The 21679-nt window shown below is 41.0% G+C and overlaps 1 protein-coding gene across 2 annotated transcripts in view; it reads right to left on the bottom strand.

Moving 5' to 3' along the window:
• IMPA1 (inositol monophosphatase 1) overlaps positions 1-21679 on the bottom strand; it is a 26358-nt gene continuing 4679 nt past the window's right edge. For both annotated transcript variants that reach the window (XM_005689279.3, XM_018058158.1), the window contains exons 2-9: positions 20296-20358; positions 19791-19924; positions 17820-17924; positions 16545-16590; positions 14261-14369; positions 11126-11234; positions 2613-2764; positions 1-1575 (exon numbers count right to left, since the gene is read on the bottom strand). In XM_005689279.3, coding sequence (XP_005689336.1) covers positions 1460-1575; positions 2613-2764; positions 11126-11234; positions 14261-14369; positions 16545-16590; positions 17820-17924; positions 19791-19924; positions 20296-20358 — 834 coding nt within the window. In that variant the 3' untranslated portion in view covers positions 1-1459. The remainder of the gene's footprint in view (positions 1576-2612; positions 2765-11125; positions 11235-14260; positions 14370-16544; positions 16591-17819; positions 17925-19790; positions 19925-20295; positions 20359-21679) is intronic.

The following is a 21679-nucleotide window of genomic DNA, read 5'->3' on the forward strand; positions in this document are numbered from 1 at the left end:
TGGGAGCAGGGATTGAGTTTATTTGGAGACACGTACAGTATGAGACATCTGCAACACACAGACGGATTTCACTCGGCCTCTGGAAGCATGAGTCTGGAGCTCGAGAGAGAGAATTCTAGAATGATGCTATCTATTCGCGGAATTCCCCAGCCTTCGGGTGTGGCTGACTTAAAGAGCCGCATCCATTAAACAGAAAAGAAAGGAAGTGATAGTGATACTTCAGACACTAGGTTACAAGAGGCACAGCAGTTTCCTGCTTGCCTCCGCTCTCGGTTCACTTCCGGGGGAAGGCAGGCGCCAGGCGATGAGGACACTCAGCTACGAAGATGGAGAGGAAGGCAGCCCTCCCGCCGCCAGACAGCAGGAGCTGCCACCAGCAGCCGCACGCGCGAGACTGAGCAGGCACTTCAGCCCCCGTCGGACTCTGAGACACTGCAGCTCCGGTCAAGTCTCGACTGCAAGCTCGAGGAAGACCCTCGGGACAGGATGCTGGCCAAGGTGCCCAGGGCTCCTGACGCCAGAACTGTGGCATAATAAGCAGGCCCCACTGGACGCTACCAGGCCTGGGGACAACGCGTTCTGTGCAACAGGAAGGCGACACACGCGGCCCCACGCAGGCGTGAGAACGGCGTCTCTGGCTCAGCGGGCTCTCCTCTGCTCTCACTGCGGCCACTGTCCACTTAAAAGCACGGCCCTGGAGCGGGGAGCGGCGCGGCGAGTTCTGTTTGGTGCCGTCACTGGAGCGGCATGGTAATATGAAATGTGAACAGGAAGGGTCGGGTGAAATATAAACAGGATGACCAGATAGTTCTTATGTCCAAACCCGAAGTAAAATCACACAGCGATCAGCTTGCTTCTTTCCGTAGCAGCTAGGAATCACCGCCTTCAGAGCGCCCACTCTTCCTCTGCTTGCTTTTGGATTGCCCCCTATTTGACAGGCTCCATGTTGGGTGCTACACTGATTAATAGAGCAAGGTTTTCTGCAGATAAAGAAATCCTGGTCCAGGCAGTATTCATGATATGCTTCTTATAAATTTAATGTACTATGGCTTTTGAAACTAACAAAAACTTTTTCCAAAAAGTTAACTGTCTCATTAGGAATGCATATGCACAGAAACAGTGAGTCATAATTTCACAGGCTCATAAATACTTAGAAACTCTAAACTGCTACCTATTGCAGTTGATGTGATAACCTGTCTCACCAACTGCCTGTGAACTTTCCCAGAGGACATCCTTACCACACAGACATTTTTAAAACAATGGACTATTTCATCCACTCTTGCACACCTACTCTTAGTAAAACACAGAACAAGCTGTAGTTTTTAAATATGGACGTTGAAAGCAATTTACACCAATCATATTGTTCAAGTGAAACAGAAGTCCTGAATTTTGTAACACCATGAGTGCGTCAGAAGCCTGGGGAGACGCAACTGTGACTGAATGTGTGAAGCTGTCGGAGTTAATCTTCATCATCCCTTTGAAGAGGTATGATCTGAATTTCTTTGGCTATCCTTTCTGCTAATGTTTTACTGCTTGAAGCAATTACTCTTCGTGACATCAAATCAAATGGTCCACCTAAAATCAAATATGGAAAATGGTTATATCTTGTAAAAAATAATTCCTATAAAACAAGCATAGCAGTATGTACTATGGTTGATCATAACATTTAATATTTTCTATTATCTTGAAAACACACTACACTGTGTCATAAGCACAATGTTTAAGCTTCGCTAATACGTAATGAGTCTCTAAGCATCCTTTAGAGACCCGTTTTGAAGGGAGCGGGGTCTGAGCCCCACCGTCCTCCTCTCCCCTTTGATGGAACCTATCGACAGAAAACCCGAGGCCAGGGATTCGCACACTGCTCTCCTGCCCAGCTCCTTCATTCTTTGCTGCTTTTCTCCCAGACTGCTGGTAAACTGTTTTAACCCAGGTTCACTCTTTACTTTTAAACATGTCGTCATCAGTGCAGAGAAAGTATGTAACCCCCACAGGGCCAAGGCAGAAAGTGACGGGACGGTGGAGGAAGCCCATACTCAGCTGCCGCCAGTCACCACTCAGAGGGACCTTGGTACGGCCTCAGATCCGGTGCCTTTCCAGATTTTTTCTATAGCCTCTCAAGAGTTCCTGGTACTCATAGTTGAAGAGGCTTGAAAGTGAGAGTGAAAGTCGCCCAGTTGTGTGTGACTCTTTGTGACCCCATGGACTGTACAGTCCTTGGAATCCTCCAGGCCAGAATACTGGGGTGGGCAGCCTTTCCCTTCTCTAGGGGAATCTTCCCCACCCACGGATTGAACCCGGGTCTCCTGCATTGCAGGCAGATTTTTTACCAGCTGAGCCACCAGGGAAGCCCTGAAGAGGTTTAGCCATTTATTATTATTAATTGTACACTACCATTAGCTTCTCATTTTTGCCTCTGTCTCCCAATATCTGCTATTTTGATTCTGCAGAAAATTACATGGTTTGTGTTGCCTGAAGAGCTGAAGTGTAAACATCGAAAAAAATAGTAAAGGGAAACATTTAAAGATACATCTAAAAAAAAAATGCCATATTTGGAGTACAGTCCCATAGGTATGGGAAGAAAACAAAGCCTTCCTGTTCCGCAGTTTCACCTGTGACATCCAGGAGCACTCCGCCAGCTTCAGTCACGATGATGCCGGCACCCGCAACATCCCAGCAGTGGATCCCCATTTCATAATATGCGTCCGCAGCCCCAGCGGCCACCAGGCACATGTTCAGAGCTGCTGTTCCAACACCCCGGATCCTAACAGACAAGACGGGAAAACATAAATCTTCAAATAAGGCATTCCTCCTTAGCTGCAGTTTCAAGTGGGGACTGAGATCACTTGAACCAATCTACAGACTGTTAAAAAAAAAGGGTGGTACTTAATTTTAAAATCAAAATACGTAAAACCTAATTATCATGATACACTACATAAATGACAGAATGAAGCCTAACAAAGCAATCATGTGTAAGAAAAACATTAAAATGATGATACTTTGGGAAGAAAACCACTGAAGAAAATGCACTAATTCCGCCACCGTGGCATGCATGCTTTGTCACTGTGGTCTACATCTGGGGACGAGCGCCCCACAATACAAGCCGTCTGCAGGAGTTTCGTGCAAGTGTGCCCCTGGCCACCCCCAGCAGCGCAGGCATCGGCGTGTGTGCCCAGGAGGTGACGGCCCCACTGGGCTCTGCTGACACTGAGGCCTGCCCACAAGGCCTGCTTCAGGTCTGCCTTCTCACTGAACCTTGTCCTTGGAAATACACCAAGTTAGGGTAAGTATAGACATCACTTTATCAGCCATTATAGTAATAACTGATTCAGGAAAGAATCATCAATAAATGCTAAAACGATTGATATTTACACATCAAAGTATCTCCCTATAAGATACATAATAATTACAATGGGAAGGATGGCAAGATCACTACCAAGTGATCAAAGTTAGCATCCAGTAATGGGACAAAGGGCATCCCTGGTGGCTCAGCTGGTAAAGAATCTGCCTGCAATGCAGGAGACCTGGGTTCATCCCAGGGTTGGGGGATTCTCTGGAGGAGGGCATGACAACCCGCTGCAGTATTCTTGCCTGGAGAATCCCACGGACAGAGAAGCCTGGTGGGCTACAGTCCATGGGGTCACAAAGAGTTGGACATGACTGAGCGACACACACACACACACACACACCCCACGGACAGAGAAGCCAGGTGGGCTACAGTCCATGGGGTCACAAAGAGTTGGACACGACTGAGCGACACACACACACACACACACACACACACACACACACACCCCACCCCCCCCTCCCCGGAACAAAGGTACCCTGTGTCTCCTGACAGAATGGACTGAGAAGGAGGACATAACAGAGCTTCGGCTGCATTCCTGCCAAAAGTGCCTAACCCAAATCTAATCAAGAGGAAATCCAACAAACTCAAATCAGAAGGTATGCTGTAAAGCAGCCGCCCTACATTTTTCAAAAACGTCAAGGTCATAAAAGATAGAGGCTAAGCAACTGTTCCAGATTAAAAGGCATTGATGAGGGCTTCCCTGGTGGCTCAATGGTAAAGGATCTGCCTGCCAATGCAGGGATACAGGTTCGATCCTTGGTCCGGGAAGACCCCACGTGCCAAGGAGCAACTAAGCCCAAGCACCGCAGCTCCTGAGCCAGGGCTCTAGAGCCTGGGAGCTGCAACTCCTTCACCCGTGCGGGGCTGTGCGTCCCCCAGAGGAGGCCCCGCAGGGAGGAGCCCCGCACCCCCGTGGAGAGCAGCCCCCCTCGCCACAGCCAAGACCCAGCACAGCTGAATCCTATGAATCTCAAAAAAAAAGCTTGATGAGAATGACACTTAGAGTGCAGCATATGATTCTGGCTTGGACCTTGGATTAGAATTCTTTCAAGATTTAATTGTCACTATATTAGACAATGGATCTGATCTTTATAACTGTGCTGTGGTTATCTCAGTGTATGTCCTTTATCAAAAATACACACACGGAAGTATTTAAGAAAAAGGAGTCGCCATGTCTGTAAATTGACTACTTTCAAATGGTTTTTACTACAACCTCTTTTTTAAATTGTTTGAAAATGAAAGTGAAAATCACTTAGTCATGTCTGTCTGACTCTCCATGGAATTCTCCAGGCCAGAATACTGGAATGGGTTGCCATTTCCTTCTCCAGGGGATCTTCCCAACCCAGGGATCAAACCCAGGTCTGCCGCATTGCAGGCAGACGCTTTACCCTGTAAGCCACCAGGAAGTCCTCTGAAAATAAAGCAGTCAGGATTGTTCACTGAGACCCTTCATTATTTTTTAAAAAATAAGAGGATTTTACATGTCAGTAATATTGTATGATACATGGAATCTAATTTTAAAAAATTGAGACAAATGAACTTATTCACAAAACAGAAACAGACAGATACTGAAAGCAAGCTTATGGTCCACAGGGGAAACATGGGGGAGGGATCAATCAGGGCTGAGATGAACACACACCACTGTATGTAAGACAGACAACCAACAAGGGCCTCCTGTCTAGCACAGCGAAGTCTACTCAATCTTCTGGGATAACCCATGTGAGAAAAGAACCTAAACAAGAATGAATATGAATGTGTGTAACTGAATCACTTTGCTATACCCCTGAAACTAACTTAACTATACTCCAATACAATTAAAATTAAAAAAGAAAGAATGTGGTATCTGTTTTGTATCTAAAAAATAAACGTAAACTAGTACTGTGCCTAGTACATCCTTCATGCCAATACAATTTAACAACAAAAAAGGACCAGAATTACATGATGCCCTTGATTTTTAAATACATTTTACTGCCTACAGTTTTATTATATATCAAAATTAAGAACTAGCAACTCCAAAAATGTCCATAGATATATAAACCCAAATCAACATTATGGCTTTTTTCAGTTATCAAGAATGGTGCACTTGCCCCACTTTCTCAGGGGAAATGTGATAGTTCATATCTCACATCATAGAAAGAAAATACCAAGGTCTTCCACAGATCATCTCTCGGCATTCTATTCAGACACAGAACCTTGGGCTGGAAGACCAACGCCATATGCAGTGCTTCTGCCCACTTCTGATGAATCTCAACAGCTCTCTGGCAAGAGGTCTTTTGATCAGTAAGTAATCTTTTATGGGTAAGTATTACTAAAGATAGTACTTAATTGCCAAACAATTGAGGCTGTGGCTTAGATTTTGCAAATGTGTTCTGTCTGAATCCTATGTTAGTCTGATCCTTCTTTACAGTTAGGATGGTATAGAGCTAAAAAGAATCTATCCATCTTCAGAATCACAAAGATTTGAGTTTGCTCCCCTGCCCAGTGGCTTAAAAGCTGTAATTTTGAAAGAAGTTTCTTCTTCAAGGTTTACTCTTCTTGTCGTTGGAATGGGGATAACCGACTTGGCTATGGCTGCAATGACTAGAAACAACAGAAGCAAAGCGGCCAGCAGATTCGAGGGCCTCAGAAGAGGAGCCATGTCATGATCAAGTCACTCCCTAAAGTAACACACAAGAAGCATCACTGAAGTAAAAAATATAGTGCATTTCGTTAAATGAACCCCGAAAAGTTAATGAAAGGAAACTGATCCACAATGATTTACTCTGCCTCATAAATCTCACTGACAATTAATATACAGTTATACTTCAATTTGCCAACATCCGCTGGATCATGGAAAAAGCAAGAGAGTTCCAGAAAAACATCTATTTCTGCTTTATTGACTATGCCAAAGCCTTTGACTGTGGATCACAATAAACTATGGAAAATTCTAAGAGAGATGGGAATACCAGACCACCTGACCTGCCTCTTGAGAAATCTGTATGCAGGTCAGGAAGCAATAGTTAGAACTGGACGGAACAACAGATTGGTTCCAAATAGGAAAAGGAGTACGTCAAGGCTGTATATTGTCACCCTGCTTATTTAACTTCTATGCAGAGCACATCATGAGAAACGCTGGACTGGAAGAAACACAAGCTGGAATCAAGATTGCCGGGAGAAATCTCAATAACCTCAGATATGCAGATGACACCACCCTTATGGCAGAATGTGAAGAGAAACTCAAAAGCCTCTTGATGAAAGTGAAAGGGGAGAGTGAAAAAGTTGGCTTAAAGCTCAACATTGAGAAAATGAAGATCATGGCATCCGGTCCCATCACTTCATGGGAAATAGATGGGGAAACAGTGTCAGACTTTATTTTTTGGGGGGCTCCAAAATCACTGCAGATGGTGATTGCAGCCATGAAATTAAAAGACGCTTACTCTTTGGAAGAAAGGTTATGAGCAACCTAGATAGCATATTCAAAAGCAGAGACATTACTTTGCCAACTAAGGTCCGTCTAGTCAAGGCTATGGTTTTTCCTGTGGTCATGTATGGATGTGAGAGTTGGACTGTGAAGGAGGCTGAGCACCAAAGAATTGATGCTTTTAAACTGTGGTGTTGGAGAAGACTCTTTGAGAGTCCCTTGGACAGCAAAGAGATCCAACCAGTCCATTCTGAAGGAGATCAACCCTGGGATTTCTTTGGAAGGAATGATGCTAAAGCTGAAACTCCAGTACTTTGGCCACCTCATGTGAAGGGTTTACTCATTGGAAAAGACTCTGATGCTGGGAGGGATTGGGGGCAGGAGGAGAAGGGGACGACAGAGGATGAGATGGCTGGATGGCATCACCGACTTGATGGACATGAGCCTGAGTGAACTCTAGGAGTTGGTGATGGACAGGGAGGCCTGGTGTGCTGCGATTCATGGGGTCGCAAAGAGTTGGACACGGCTGAGCAACTGAACTGAACTGAACTGATACTTCAATTTAAAATAAAGGAGGTGGTGAGCTTCCCTGATGATCTAGTGGTCAAGAATCCACCTGCCAATACAGGGGATGCGGGTTCAATCCCTGGTCTGGGAAGACCCCACATGCCACGGAGCAACTAAGCCTGGAAACCACCATGACTGACTCACGTTCCAGAGCCCAAGAGCCACAACCACTGAAGCCCGTGAGCCCCAGCCCCTGAGCCCGTGTGCCGTAAAGCCCGTACACCACAGCCCCTGAGCCCGTGTGCCCTAAAGCCTGTGCGCCACAGCCCCTGAGCCCATGTGCCCCAGAGCCTGTGGCCCGCCGTGGAGAGCAGCCCCACTCGTCACAACTAGAGAAAGCCTGAGCATGGCAATGCAGACCCAGCACCGCCAGAAATACATAAATAAGTCTTTAAAAAGTAAAAGAAATGAAAAATCCTGAGAAATGAAAGAGAAAATGACATGCCAATCCCCGCCTCCTACACCTGACAGAGATTCATAACAGAAACTACACAGAACAAGAGCTAATGAAGAAAGAACCAGGAACCCAGATCCCAAAGTGAACAGAGACGGGAAGAAGGAGACACAGATGCATGTAACTACAGTGAGACACCAGACACCACTAATAATAAAGTGTGTGGGCTTTTTCTGGCTGATAAAGTTGCTCTGCAAAAGGAAAAGTAAGCCCAGAAGTGAATGAAATAAAAGGAGAAAATAATATAAGAGATAATAGAACTCAGAAATGAAGGGGAATAGAAAAAGACAAAACTTTATCAAAAATTAAGACTGAATCACAAGGTACTCTTAAAGAGAACAGATGCAAATGAAAACTTGAAAAAGAGCAGTGAGAAAAAACTAAAAGAAAGTAAAAAGGGCCAGAGAGAAAGTAACAGAAGAGAAGATACAAAGGAGGCTGAATGCTCCTGCTGGGGTCTTTGAAGAAGAAAAAGAAAACAGTATAAGTGAACTAATATTTAAAATTCAAGAAACTTGCCAGAAAAAAAGAGAAGAGACATTAATCTACCGATTAAAGGGAGAAAACCATCCCACAGCAAGCAACTCTAAGAACTCCAAGATACACCCCTATAAAAGTGCCAGCCATGAAAGATTAAAAGAAAAAAAAATGTCTCAGAGACTCCAAACAAAACATGAAATAATTTAAAAGCCAATAAAATCAGACTGGCACCAGATTTCTCAAAAACAACATACAAAGCAAAGCAACAGTGAAACAGCATTTTTGAAGAAATATTCTTCATACTTTCTTTCACTAAGGATGTTCTATCCAGCCAAGCTGTCCTTGGAGTTTCAAGACCATAGGAAAACAGGTTGGACTATGCCAGAAATCATGGCATACCATGCACAGGAGCCCTTCCCAAGGAATCTACTAGAGGATGAGCTTCACCAATCCAAAGGTGATAGGTGTTAGAGCAAAAAGCAGAGACCAGTCTTGAAAATTCCCGGAGCAGACCAAATCAGTTTAGTCATGAAAACAAAGCTTAATTTAGCACATTTTGCAAAAGTAACTAGACCTGGATCATCTCTTGCTTATGCTTCTGAAAATTACAAGCAAACCTCAAATTGTTTCTCAAGGTGGATATGAGTTAACCGCTAATCAATTCCCTATCATTTAAGGAAACTCTATTATAGCCAATCGTTTTGAAGAATAAGTTGTCACTGCCTTCTCACCGTATAAGCTGCTTTATAACAATACATGGCTGAGCCTCATCCCATGTTTTGGTCTGGGTGTTCCTGGTTTGCAAAGTGACTTTTTGGTGTGTGCACTATAAATACTGAATTCAGTGATTCAATGGTTTCTGAACTTCTGACACCAGGAAGACTCCAGAGGACAGTGACCATTTTATAAAGGAAAAACTAAGGCCACAGGATGGGGCTATGGGTGAGACAATACGTACTAACAGCACGCCCAACAAACTGGAAAGACTGCAACTTAAAAAAAACCAAGCTCGACTAAGAGGGAGAGAAAAAGAGAGAAGCAGAGGAAGATCACTGGGTGTCATACAGGCAACAGGCGGCAGCCACGCAGTTCTGGAGTCTTTACAGAGCTAATGGAACGGTTACATAAGAAAAAAGAACATTAAGGGCACTATAAAGAGCTTTAATACAAAAGAAAGCCATGAGAATAAAATGGACTCTCTTATAAACAGAAGAAGAGAAAAAAAAGAGGATACACTAAATAAGTACAGAGTACTTAATATACAACATGACATAATATACAAATCACAATACAATTACAACATAAGATAACACAAAATTGAGACCAAACAAAATGGTCATATAAATAAATGAACAAGCCTAACTTTTTTATTAAAAAGAAAAGATTTTCAAATTGATTATAGAGCAAAACTCCACCCTATGGTGTATTCAAGAGGTGCACTTAAAATGCACTGATTTCAAAACCACTAAAAATAAAGGTGGACAAAGATTAACCAGACAAATGGAAACAATGAGAAGAGCAGGGACTGCGATTCTGATGTCAAAGTAGATTTCAAGTCCAAACATCAAAGTACAAAGTGTACTTTTTTCCAGTGCATATAGAAGTTCCACAAAAACTGATCATACACTGGGCACAAAGGAAACATAAAGTTCCATGAAATATATTTATTACAATGTAATAAAATTACAAATTAAAAAGCAAAACTAAGAAAGCACAAAAAGCATTTCCCCATGGAAGTTTAAGAATACAACTCTTGGGTAAAAGGGGAAATACAAACAGAAGTTACCAGAAAAATAACTGCAATGAAAACACATCAGAATCTGTGAGATACATTTAAAGCAGCAATCAGATAAAAACTCATAGCCTAAATACTCACCTCAATAAAAATCAAAGCATAAAAATAAATTCTCTACTTAAAAAGGAAAAAAAAAAAACAGGAAACAACAAAATGAATGACCAGAAAGCACAATGATGAAAATACTAAAGCAGGGAGGATAAAGACAGCAGACCAGATTAATAATCAAAATCCTGGTTCTTTCTTTGAAAAAAAAACTGACAAACTGCCAAGTAATTTAAGCAAGATTTTTAAAAAAGAAGAACAAGTAACATAAAATAAGAAATGATAAGGGGGGGAAGAAAACTACTGATAAAGACAGGCCAGAAATAAACTATAAGAGTCTACCTGGCATACCTTGTGCAAATAACTTGAAAACTTAGAGAAAGTGGGTAATGCTTAGGCTACGGAAATGTTCCAGATTAAAGGCAGTGAAATAGACATGACAACCAAATGTAAAGCTAACCCTAGACTGAATCTTGCCCTGGAGGAAAAAAAAAAATGCTATAGAAGACATAGTTAGATATCAACTGACAAAACTAAGTATGTGTGGATAGATAAAACTATGAAGCCAATAGTTGTGGTTATGGAAGAGAATATCCCTATTCTTAGGAAATAACAAACTGAATTACTTAGGGATAAAGAGCCACACACTAAGTAATTTACCATGAAATAGTTGAGGGGACAAAAAATATTTACACACACACACACACATACACAAAGAAAGGGAAAAGAAGGAATGAGAAAATGATAAAGCAATGGGCACAATGTTGACAATAGCTGAGTTGTTCTTATAGGTTTTTAACTGCATACTGCTGTTTCTTATAGGTTTTTATTTCTGCAAATTTTTTAAAATTTCAAATTATTTTCAAATAAAAGTTTTAAAAATCACATTTTAAAATTAGAATTATGGTACTTACTCCATGTCTATTAATTAAAAGTTCATTTCTAAATAAAAATTCATTCCTTAGAATGTCAAATTATCTATAGCATTAATATAATAGAATGTTCAACTTTAGGGATAAAGTGAAAAGAGCTTACCCATGGATGGGAAGGCAAAGAAGTCTTTCCATATTAGAAAGAATAATTCTTACAGTCTCTGGTGTTCTGGAAGAGCCCAACTCTGTCACCAAGAGAGATTTGGTAACATCTAAAAGAAAAAGTTTCAAATAATTACTACAGTTTATAAATAAGAAACTGATAAAAAAGTTTGACACTTGTAGCTCAACAAATTGGACATTTTTATCCTTCTTCCTAGTTGAATCATATTTCTTTCTAAGACTTTAAATATTTATGAATTTTTCTTCTCTTCTAGTCATTTTATCATCATTTTTATAATCATCAAAAGGCGTCTAGCTTCTTAGACTACCTCCCCCAAAATGCAGAATATAACCGGTTTGCCTACATGCATGATACATTTAGCCACCAAATGCCTTATATATTTTTTTAAAAAGTAGAATTTATAAATAATTTATATATAGATTTGAAATAAAACGAAAATTAAAACTAAATCGTACCACTGTTAAGTGAAGAAGAACTAAAGAGCCTCTTGATGAAAGTGAAAGAGAAGAGTGAAAAAGTTGGCTTAAAACTCAACATTCAGAAAACGAAGGTCATGGCATCCGGTCCCATCACTTCATGGCAAATAGACGGGGGAACAATGGAAACTGTGAGACTTTATTTTTTGGGGCTCCAAAATCACTGCAGATGGTGACTGCAGCTATGAAATTAAAAGACGTTTGCTCCCTGGAAGAAAAGCTATGACAAACCTAGATAGCATATTAAAAAGCAGAGATATCACTTTGCCAACAAAGGTCCATCTAGTCAAGGCTATGGTTTTTCCAGTAGTCATGTATGGATGTGAGAGTTGGACTATAAAGAAAGCTGAGCACTTAAGAATTGATGCTTTTGAACTGTGGTGTTGGAGAAGACTGTTGAGAGTCCCTTGGACAGCAAGGAGATCCAACCAGTCCATCCTAAAGGAGATCAGTCCTGAATATTCATTAGAAGGACTGATGCTGAAGCTGAAACTCCAATACTTTAACCACCTGATACGGAGAACTGACTCATTTGAAAAGATTCTGATGCTGGGAAAGATTGAAGGTGGGAGGAGAAGGGGATGACAAAGTATGAGATGGTTAGATGGCTTCACCAACTCAATGGACATGAGTTTGAGTAAGCTCCGGGAGTTGGTGATGAACAGGGAGGCCTGGCGTGCTGCAGTCCATGGGGTCGCAAAGAGCTGGACACGACTGAGTGATTGAACTGACTGACTGACTGATTGTTGGTAGAAATGTAAACAGGTGTAACCACTATGGAAAACAGTACGGAGGTTCCTCAGAATACCAAAAATGGAGTTGTCATATGATCTAGCTGGACATATATCCACACAAAACTATAATTCGAAAAGACACATGCACTCCTACATCTGCTGCCGCACTGTTTACAACAGCCACGACATGGACGCAACCTCAATGTCCGTCAGCAGGTGGATGGGTAGAGAGGATGTGGGGCACATGCACAGTGGAATGTTGCTCGACCACAAAATGCTGCCGTTTGCAGCTAATGGATGAGCCTAGAGGTTATCATACTGAGAGAAGTGAGAGAAAGGCAGACATCATACAGCGTCACCTGCACGTGGCGTCTAAAACATGACCCACGAACACACCTGTGGAGCAGAAGCAGGCAGAGAACCGCCTGGGGGTCGCCCGAGGGGAGAAGGCGGGCAGGGAAGACTGGGAGTTTGGAATTGGAGAACGCAAGCTGCTACCTACAGAACAGATAAACAGGCCCTACCGCACAGCACAGGGAGCCATGCCCGACATCCTGTGATCAGCCACAACGGAAAAGGATGTGGAAAAGAATGCAATGTACAGTGGAGCCGCTTTGCTGTACAGTGGAAATTAACACACTGTAAATCGACTATGCTTCAATAAAATCAAAATAAATCATCTGACCTTCATTCACTAACTTGACAAATTATCCTGCATTTTCCATTTTCTCTTGGAAACATCGTGACCAAAGCTCACGAAGCACTCAACCTTCCTGGCTCACAGGCTACTCTTGGGACACCTCACACTTCATCTGCACCCACAGCTGAGATGTACGCCCACCAGCTTGTTCTGACCCTTGTTTATAACTGTGAACTCTTCTAACGATCACATAACCTGTTTAAGTGAGATAAATAACAGAAAAGGGGAACGAGTTCTTTCTATAAAAGCTGCCACATTCCTTCAATTCTAAAATGCACATTTTTTTCACGTTAACATCTCAAAAATTAGGATGTATCTTCTAATCTCTGGGGTCTTAGAGTTCAATGAAAAGAAAACAAATTCAAAATCTGCCCTCAAATTAAGTGCCTGAGGAGAAAAATTACAAAAGCGGAGGAGGATTCTAAAGTTTTTGCTGCACATAAAAGAATCTTAGAAAGAAAAAGAAAAGAAAAGAAACGAATCTGCAAGTGTAAACTGTGGAAAATGTTGGGATTGCTTTAGGGAAGATAAGTGCCTCCAAAACACAGTGAGCTGTCCCAGAGAAAGCAGACTTAAAAAGGCCGATCACTAAGCTCATTACAAAAAGCTTTACGCCTCATTTAAAAAAAGTATATTGAAGTACAGTTGATTTACTATGTTGTGTTAGTTTCTGTTGTACAGCAAAGTGCTTCAGTTATAGCTTTACATATATGTATCTAGGTATTCTTTTTCATATTCTTTTCCATTATGGTTTACCGTGGGACCCTGAATACAGTTCCCTGCGCTACACAGTAGAAAGACGCTGTTCACCCATCCTACATATATAATAGCTTTATGTCTCATTTTAAATGATTCCAACTTGAAGGGCCTTTTCCCTTTCAATTTACTAATAACTAGTCCCAAAGGCATCAGAGCAGAGGAATTCTAGAAAGAATCTGAGACACAGGGGCTGAAGCAATGACCCGATAGCGCCGTGAGGGTGGGAGGCACTCTCGCTCCGCCAAGGGCCCCTGGCAAAGCCGGAGTCGTCTGCTCCACTACCCTTGCCTCCCCCGCTTCCACGACCGCATCCACAACTGTGGTCACGATGAGAGAGTACAGAGGAAACAGACACACGTATGAGTCAGGTAACACTTGGAGAACTCTAAGGTTACCATACCAGTTCATGGTATGAATCACACCAAAAATTAGAGGGTAAACCTACCTTCTTGGCGTGAAACCTGTAGTTTTTGACCATTACAAAAGGCACCTTTTCCTTTCCGGCCAGTGTACATCTTATCCTCCAGGCAACTGTACACAATTCCAAACTCCATCTGTGGAAGGAATGCAAGCTTTCTTTACAAAACCTGAGTATTTTTCTTCATTCAATCAATACTTTTTCTCAGAAAGCAAAAAGAATATCTGGTATGTTAATGTTTTTAAATGGGTAGACCATGGGCTCTGTAAAATGCTAATTCCCAGCTGAGTTGAGGAAGAGCTCATCAGGTCTGAACCCTGACTCCCCTCCCATCAATTTCCAAACTCGGGGCCTATGTTTTGACCTCTTTCCTTCCCGGCTCAGATGAAGGCAATCTTCCCTGTTTTCTAAGGTGAATGCTTCCCTGAAACACTGCTCCATCAATGGCTCCCTGCCTCTTGGGCTTTGGTTCTGGTACTTTCTCGCTACAGTGGCCCTCCCTCACCAAGCCTTCATTACCTTCTCCTCCTCTCTTTGCCACACAGTGGTCGAGACTTTGCATCTCTCATTCTCTTTCTACATTACAATCTGGCTTCTGCTCTGATCATGCATCTCTTGAAACTCCCTGCAAAGAGATTGTGAATGGACTCTTACGGACCAAACGTCTTCTCTGAAGACCTGGAGGCTGTGGACCACCAACAGTTAACCCCATACTCTGTGTTCCTGGTAGTGTCCTCCTACCTCCGATCTCTCTTGGGGTCACTTTTTCTTCTGACATTCTTCTCTGCCTAACCCCCAACAGTTGTGTGTCTCAGGGGTTTTCATTCTTCCTTTTCTTCCAATTCCCTTTTAGCTCTCTCGATTCTTACAGGTTTTTCTTTCTGGTCCGCAAAACCAACTATCCCTCTATGTGTGGCTCCCACCAACCCCAACAACACAGGTTAGGAGTCGTGCTTCGGAACCTAGGCTTGCAGAACTTCAGCCAAAGAGATCACACTCACTCGCTACCTGATGACGCACGCTTCAGTCCTTCCCCATGAGTCAATTTTATCTTGAAAACACTTCCTGATTTTGGCCATTTCCTCAGTTATTCTCACCACCTCCATCTCAGTTCAGAACTGCCCACCCCCTGGTGTGACCTCTAATGTTGCTGGAATTATTGGCACCCTGCACTGAAAAACCTGTCCTGGTTTCCGACCACCTCAAAGCCACTAAGTGTTCCGGCACAGACAGACCACAGTGCCCCATGGCCTGACCACAGCAAGCTCACCTCACCAGTTCTGCTCCAACCATTTCCAGAGTTTCACACACAATGAACACCTCACTGTCGCCCATACACATCCCGCTCATCCCCAAACTGTTCTTTCTGATTAAAATGCTTTCCTTTTCTTCTTTACCTGGAAAATCCCCAATATGACCCAACTCACATGACCAAATTCCAAGATCCCTTCTATTTATTATGAAGATTTCCTCAAACCACTGCTGGCAGGATATGTTATACCCTCTTCATGTTCTTAGAGTACTTTTTAAAAATTTTCTCATAGTTCGACATGTAACTTTTGCACTGAACTGGGAATTCAACAGCCCAGAACTGATAATAAGAGAAATGCTCGCTTATCTCCTTTTGAAGGTTCTCACTGATTAATACAATCATTTCTCACTGATTAATATAAAGATTTCATTTGCACTAATTTATGTTTTTATTTTCAGGGTTTTCTTAACTCTTTTGTGTACATGTTGATCAAATATATCGCAAACTCCTTGAAGACAGTTATGTAAGGTGTTAGTAAACATCATTCTTTTTTTTTTAAAATTAATCAAGTACTCAAATAGCATGGAAACGCAATAGGTGTAGAGTGTACTCTACTGGGCTTTAGATATAGCAAGTATTTAGGTTCCTGAATATACTCTATATTTTCTCAGAATACTTGGCCCCTACCACTATTGTGGTCTTTCCCCTCACTAAATGTCTACTAAAGCATTCCTAGCTCAGCACCCAACTTTTCCATTAAACATTTCAGATCCTACATCAATTCCTATCATATTCACATATATATCGGTGATTAAATACTGAATCGTATTTCAGTTACTTGTGCATATTTTTTCCTTGTAAAATCTTCTCAGAAGACACTACATTTTCTTCACTGGGAAAAACTATCACAACAAGTTTAGCAGGTGTGTATTTTATTTCAAAATAATGCTCTGCACATATTGAATAGAGACAAACCTAAATTTATTATGGAGGCTCGTTTACTCTTTCTCAGAAAATGAGAGCAAGGCATTTTACCAACCATAAATTTAAACAACATACCTTTTTATTTACCACAAAGCCAATTGAAACAGCTACAAAAGGAAATCTTAAAAAAAAAAACACACACACAAATTTACCAAGATAGAACTTATTTTCAACAAACTTTTTTTCATAATACAACTGCTTACAATTTTTTTCCTGTGAACAGTCTCATCCCTCCCGAGAACTGTGTATACAACGTTCAGCTCTCTGTATAAGTGCGGGGTTGGAGGGTTGGCGGGGAGAATACACAGATGCATACACGCATAATGCTTCTCCAGGCACGAGACATCTCTCAAAGGATTCACAAGAAACTGGTAACAATAGATGCCTCCAGAAATGGGTTCTGAGAAGCTGGGGTCAGAAGTGGGAAGGCCACTTGGCACCGCATGCCTTTCTATACTTTTTGAATGCTAAGTTCCACGAATATAGCTTAAATGTCAAGAAAAATGGGATCATACTGTCCACTGTACTATAATCTTCTGTATGTTATCTCATATCATGAGCATCTTTCTGCAGTAACATTCCATGATATATAGATCCTACCTCTTAGCTTTATGGCTTTAACAGTTCTATTCGTAAAGATACGTACAGCCATGTACGGCAACTTCAAATATAACAATTATGTGTCATCCCACCAAACTCGGCTACTTGTTGAAACTCTTAATTCCATCAGGCTTTCTTCTATGTATTTGGACTTATACACTTAATTTGTATACATATATATATTTTTTTCAACATATTCTTCTCAGCATATACTGAATTACATACTTACTTTGTGCCAGGCACTATATTAAGTTTTTATATAAATGTACAACTCATTAGGTCCCATCAACAATCTTATGAGGCAGGTACCATCAATGTGCCCATTTTAGAGAATGAAAAAAATAAAACTAAGGCTTAAAAAGATTAAGTAACTTGCCCAAGGTCACAAGGTCACACATTCTAAACCCATGTTCTTTTACAGTTTTTTCTCCTGGATTAAATGCATTCTATAAAGGCATACTCTAGTACTGAGTTAGTCAGTTCCTTAATTGATTTCAAAGCAGCAATGTTGCTTGCATACATTTTTATGTGGTTTCTACAATGAGAACAAGAATGGTGAACAGGGCACTTGACTGCACATGTCTATAACATTAATCATTCATTACCTCATCCACAGCTGATGAAAATTATGCATAACATATTTTACAATCACAGAATTCTCTGAAGTATATGTGATTATGAAAACCATATTGAACAGTCCATTCAGTTAATATACAAACTAATTACAATATTAAAATTTTAAAAACATACCCATGTACAAAGTTAGTTGTTCCATCAATAGGGTCAATGATCCACGTAGGGTTGTCGGTTAAGATACTTTTTTCCCCAGCTGCCACAGATTCCTCACCAATGAAACTAAAAGCAAATATGACAAATTCTGAATCTTTACACTGTTTTAAACAATTTTCAAACCCTTAGTCTACTATGAAGTAAAAGTGAAAGTGAAGTCGCTCAGTCATGTCCAACTCTTAGTGACTCCATGGACTGCAGCCTACCAGGCTCCTCTGTCCATGGGGTTTTCCAGGCAAGAGTACTGGAGTGGGGTGCCATTGTATAAAACATAACAAAAGTCTACACAACTACACTTTTCTATTGTTTTTCCTTCAGACAGATGAAAGTGAGAAAATTTTATTTCCCCCAGAACAAGTTATGTGAAAGATGACAGAATTCAAAATTCTCAAATGTATTACCAAGATAAGGAAAGACACATGCTAAAAGAGGCTTTTATTGCAGACGATAACTTACTAAGGAAATGTAGAGGTTTAAGTCTACCAATTCTCTTGTAAACCCTCTCTTCAAGAGGTGGAGGTTAATGTCCCTTGCCTTGAGTGTGAATTTGGACTTAGTGACTCATTTCTAGCCAGAAGAACAAAGTGTACGTGACAACATGCAATTCTGAAGACTCTTTGACAAAACGACACTGAGGTTTCCGTACTATTCACTCTGTTTCTGCTCCTTCCCCTTCCCTCTGCTTCCTAGGCGAAGCCGCTCACCACACTGTGAGCTGCTCTGTGGAGGGGCCCGCGTGGTGAGGAAACTGAAGGAAGCTGCCAGCAGACAAGCCACGAGGAACTGAGGTCACCAACAACCACAAGCGAATGGGTCCTTTAGCCTCGGCTGAGCCTTGAGGAGATTGACAGTTTGACTGTAACTCTATGAGACCCTTGCCAGAACCACGCACTCCAGCTACTCCCATATTCCTGATCCTAGAAAACTCTATGATATCTAGAGCTGTTAAGTTTTTAAAGAGTAACTTGCTATGCAGCAATAGATTATACAGAGAACATGAAATAAGTTAGAGAAAGAAAATCACCCACCAAAATTACTGTATCAATATGCATTCCTAAAACATACTACACAGTAAATGTCAGGCGAACTCTGTAAATGGTGTCTGAATTCATTGGATTTCTTCTTTCCTTTCCTACTTTTCTTTGTTATTTATGTCCTTTATTCAAAACTGAAAAGTCCTAATAATCATTACCATGAATTTCTTTTATTTCTTTTTCTCTTAGCTATAAATCCTTTTACTGAGAGCAAGCATATGCAGCTTTAATTTTTTTTTTCTCCTCAGTGGCTGAAATACCAGGAAAGGCTGATGGCATGATCAAGACAAACTGGCAAATGACAATGTTAAAACTTTAAAATGATGACAATATTTAAGTTGTATTTCTGTGCCCGTAAGAGAGACAGATTTTAGTATTTTCTCTCAAACTCAAAGCTACCACCCCTTTAGCACCTAAAAATGTTTGCAATATAGAGAATAAAACTGAACTTTCAAATCTTCTCTATGACACACATTTGTCACACTAACTTCCCAGCATCCATCACTCCTCTTTCTAAAAAGGAATCCAAATATCCCCTGTTCACTGCTCCCTGGAAGTCTGAGCTTAGGGGAAAAAACCCTAAGTTCAGCAAGTGATGTTTTTGCCCACGATTTGTAACCTTGAGCTAATGGGGTAAGACATCTAAAGAGAGCAGTCAGGAGTGAGGCTTTCAGCAGCTTCTGAACGATGGCGCCTAACCCTGACCCAACTCCAACCCAACCCTACAGCTCTGCCTTCCTCCCTGGGTGCTCAGTCCTACTCTCAGGGATTCTGACACCCTCCAAATAAACTCCAGTTCAGCTTAAATTAAGCACAGTCAATTTCTGAGTCTAAAGTCAAAATCTTGGACACCAACCTAGATTTCATTTTTATCACATGAAAATGACATAAGCAATACCTGTGAGATGGATACTTTTCCTTTATGGATGAGATAAGCATTTTTTCAACTTTTTGGTCAGTAGCAGTTACCAAATCAGCTGGAGAACTTTTAACCATAATATTCATTTCATTCTTGAGTGCTTCACGAACCACCTAAAAAGATTTTTTTGGTAAGCAAATAAGAAAAGCATATAAGTCATTTTAAACCAAATTAAAAGAGGAATAATAGAAATGATTTGAAACAATCAATCTTTCTGGAATGGTATTCTTAAATGTTCTTACCACAATGAATATAAAATAAACCCTTAGTGGTTACGACTTTCTACGTAGAAAACCATAGAATCTTACAGCCAATTTTAGATATACAACTGTTATTATAAATGTTTAATGACATAAAATGGAAGTATTCACCCATTAAGTAAATTGAAAGCAAATCCAGATCAATAAAAATACATGTTTTGTTTAAGAAGGCAACCACACACTGCCCACATCCATCACATCATGGCGGAGCTTTCAGTTCATACCTCTCCAGCTTGTCCTGCGAGGGTTACTGCATAATCCATGCATTCCTGCCAAGGGTCAGCCATCTTCTCACCAGATGCAACACATACAGAGACAAAGCAGTTACACATTGCTTAAAAAGTCTTAATTACAGAAGTCTGTTCACAAAAACATCTCAATTTGCAAAACACTTCCATTCAGGATTCACCCTCCTCCTGATTCTAGAATTCATTTTTTTTTCAATATTCATTCACAGGTTCATTAAGAAACATTTTTAACCTAGCTTCATTCACTTCTATTGTAGAAACATTTTCATAACAAAAAGTACTCAATGAAAGTGTTTCTCAAAGGGCCCATACCATATCACACTTTATTTTTTTTTTTTCATATCACACTTTAAAAAATGACAATCATTTGAGGAATGGAGAATAAATGACATAAGAAATATTCTAAAACATAGATGCATATTTGGGTTTAAGAATAAAGTAAAAATTAGAAAAAGAATACAAGGAACAGTCAGCCCTCAGTATCTGCAGTTTTGGCATCCATGGATTCAACTGACCATGGATGGAAATTAAAGAAGTTTTAAAGGGAAGGGGGAGAAAGCACTAATTGAGTATCAGGCAGTATGGTGCTTTGTACATGTAAAATTATTTTTAAAGAGATTGTAAAGATGAAGAACTTAAAGCTCAGTGAATATAACTAATTTGCCCAAGATTTTATAGACAGATGACACAACCAGAATTTGAACTTGATTCTGAATTGAAAGTCCACTGCTTTTTCCACTGTGACATTCTGAGGAAAGAAAATTCCAGGACTAAAAAAGATGTATAAAGCTAGAAAGGAATTGCTGCAGGTTTCAGAGAGGGCAAAAAATAAAACAGTTTTGTCTTCCGAACTGTCCAACTTTCCACTGACTTTTGCAGAGAAGACTAAAATAACTCACCACAGGCTTAACCACACTCTAAAATCTGTACCTAGGACAATGAAGCTTTTTAAGAAGTCAGACTCAGAAATGTGTGGCATCATTTATAAAGCAACCCTAATTGTGTAATCTTTACAGTTGAGAATAACTGACAGAGTTTCAGACCCGAGACTGGTCTGAAATCCCAATCATGGTGCTCACAGTATCCAAATGGGGAGGAGAGGGGATGGGGGTGGGGGCAAAAGACAGATCAGTTCAGTTCAGTTGTTCAGTCGTGTCTGACTCTTTGCGACCCCATGAATTGCAGCATGCCAGGCCTCTCTGTCCGTCACCAACTCCTACAGTTCACTCAGACTCATGTCCATCAAGTCAGTGATGCCATCCAGCCATCTCATCCTCTGTCATCCCCTTCTCCTGCCCCCAATCCCTCCCAGCATCAGAGTCTTTCCCAATGAGTCAACTCTTCGCATGAGGTGGCCAAA

Source organism: Capra hircus, chromosome 14 (assembly GCF_001704415.2).
Source record: "Capra hircus breed San Clemente chromosome 14, ASM170441v1, whole genome shotgun sequence".
Classification (NCBI taxonomy): domain Eukaryota; kingdom Metazoa; phylum Chordata; class Mammalia; order Artiodactyla; family Bovidae; genus Capra; species Capra hircus.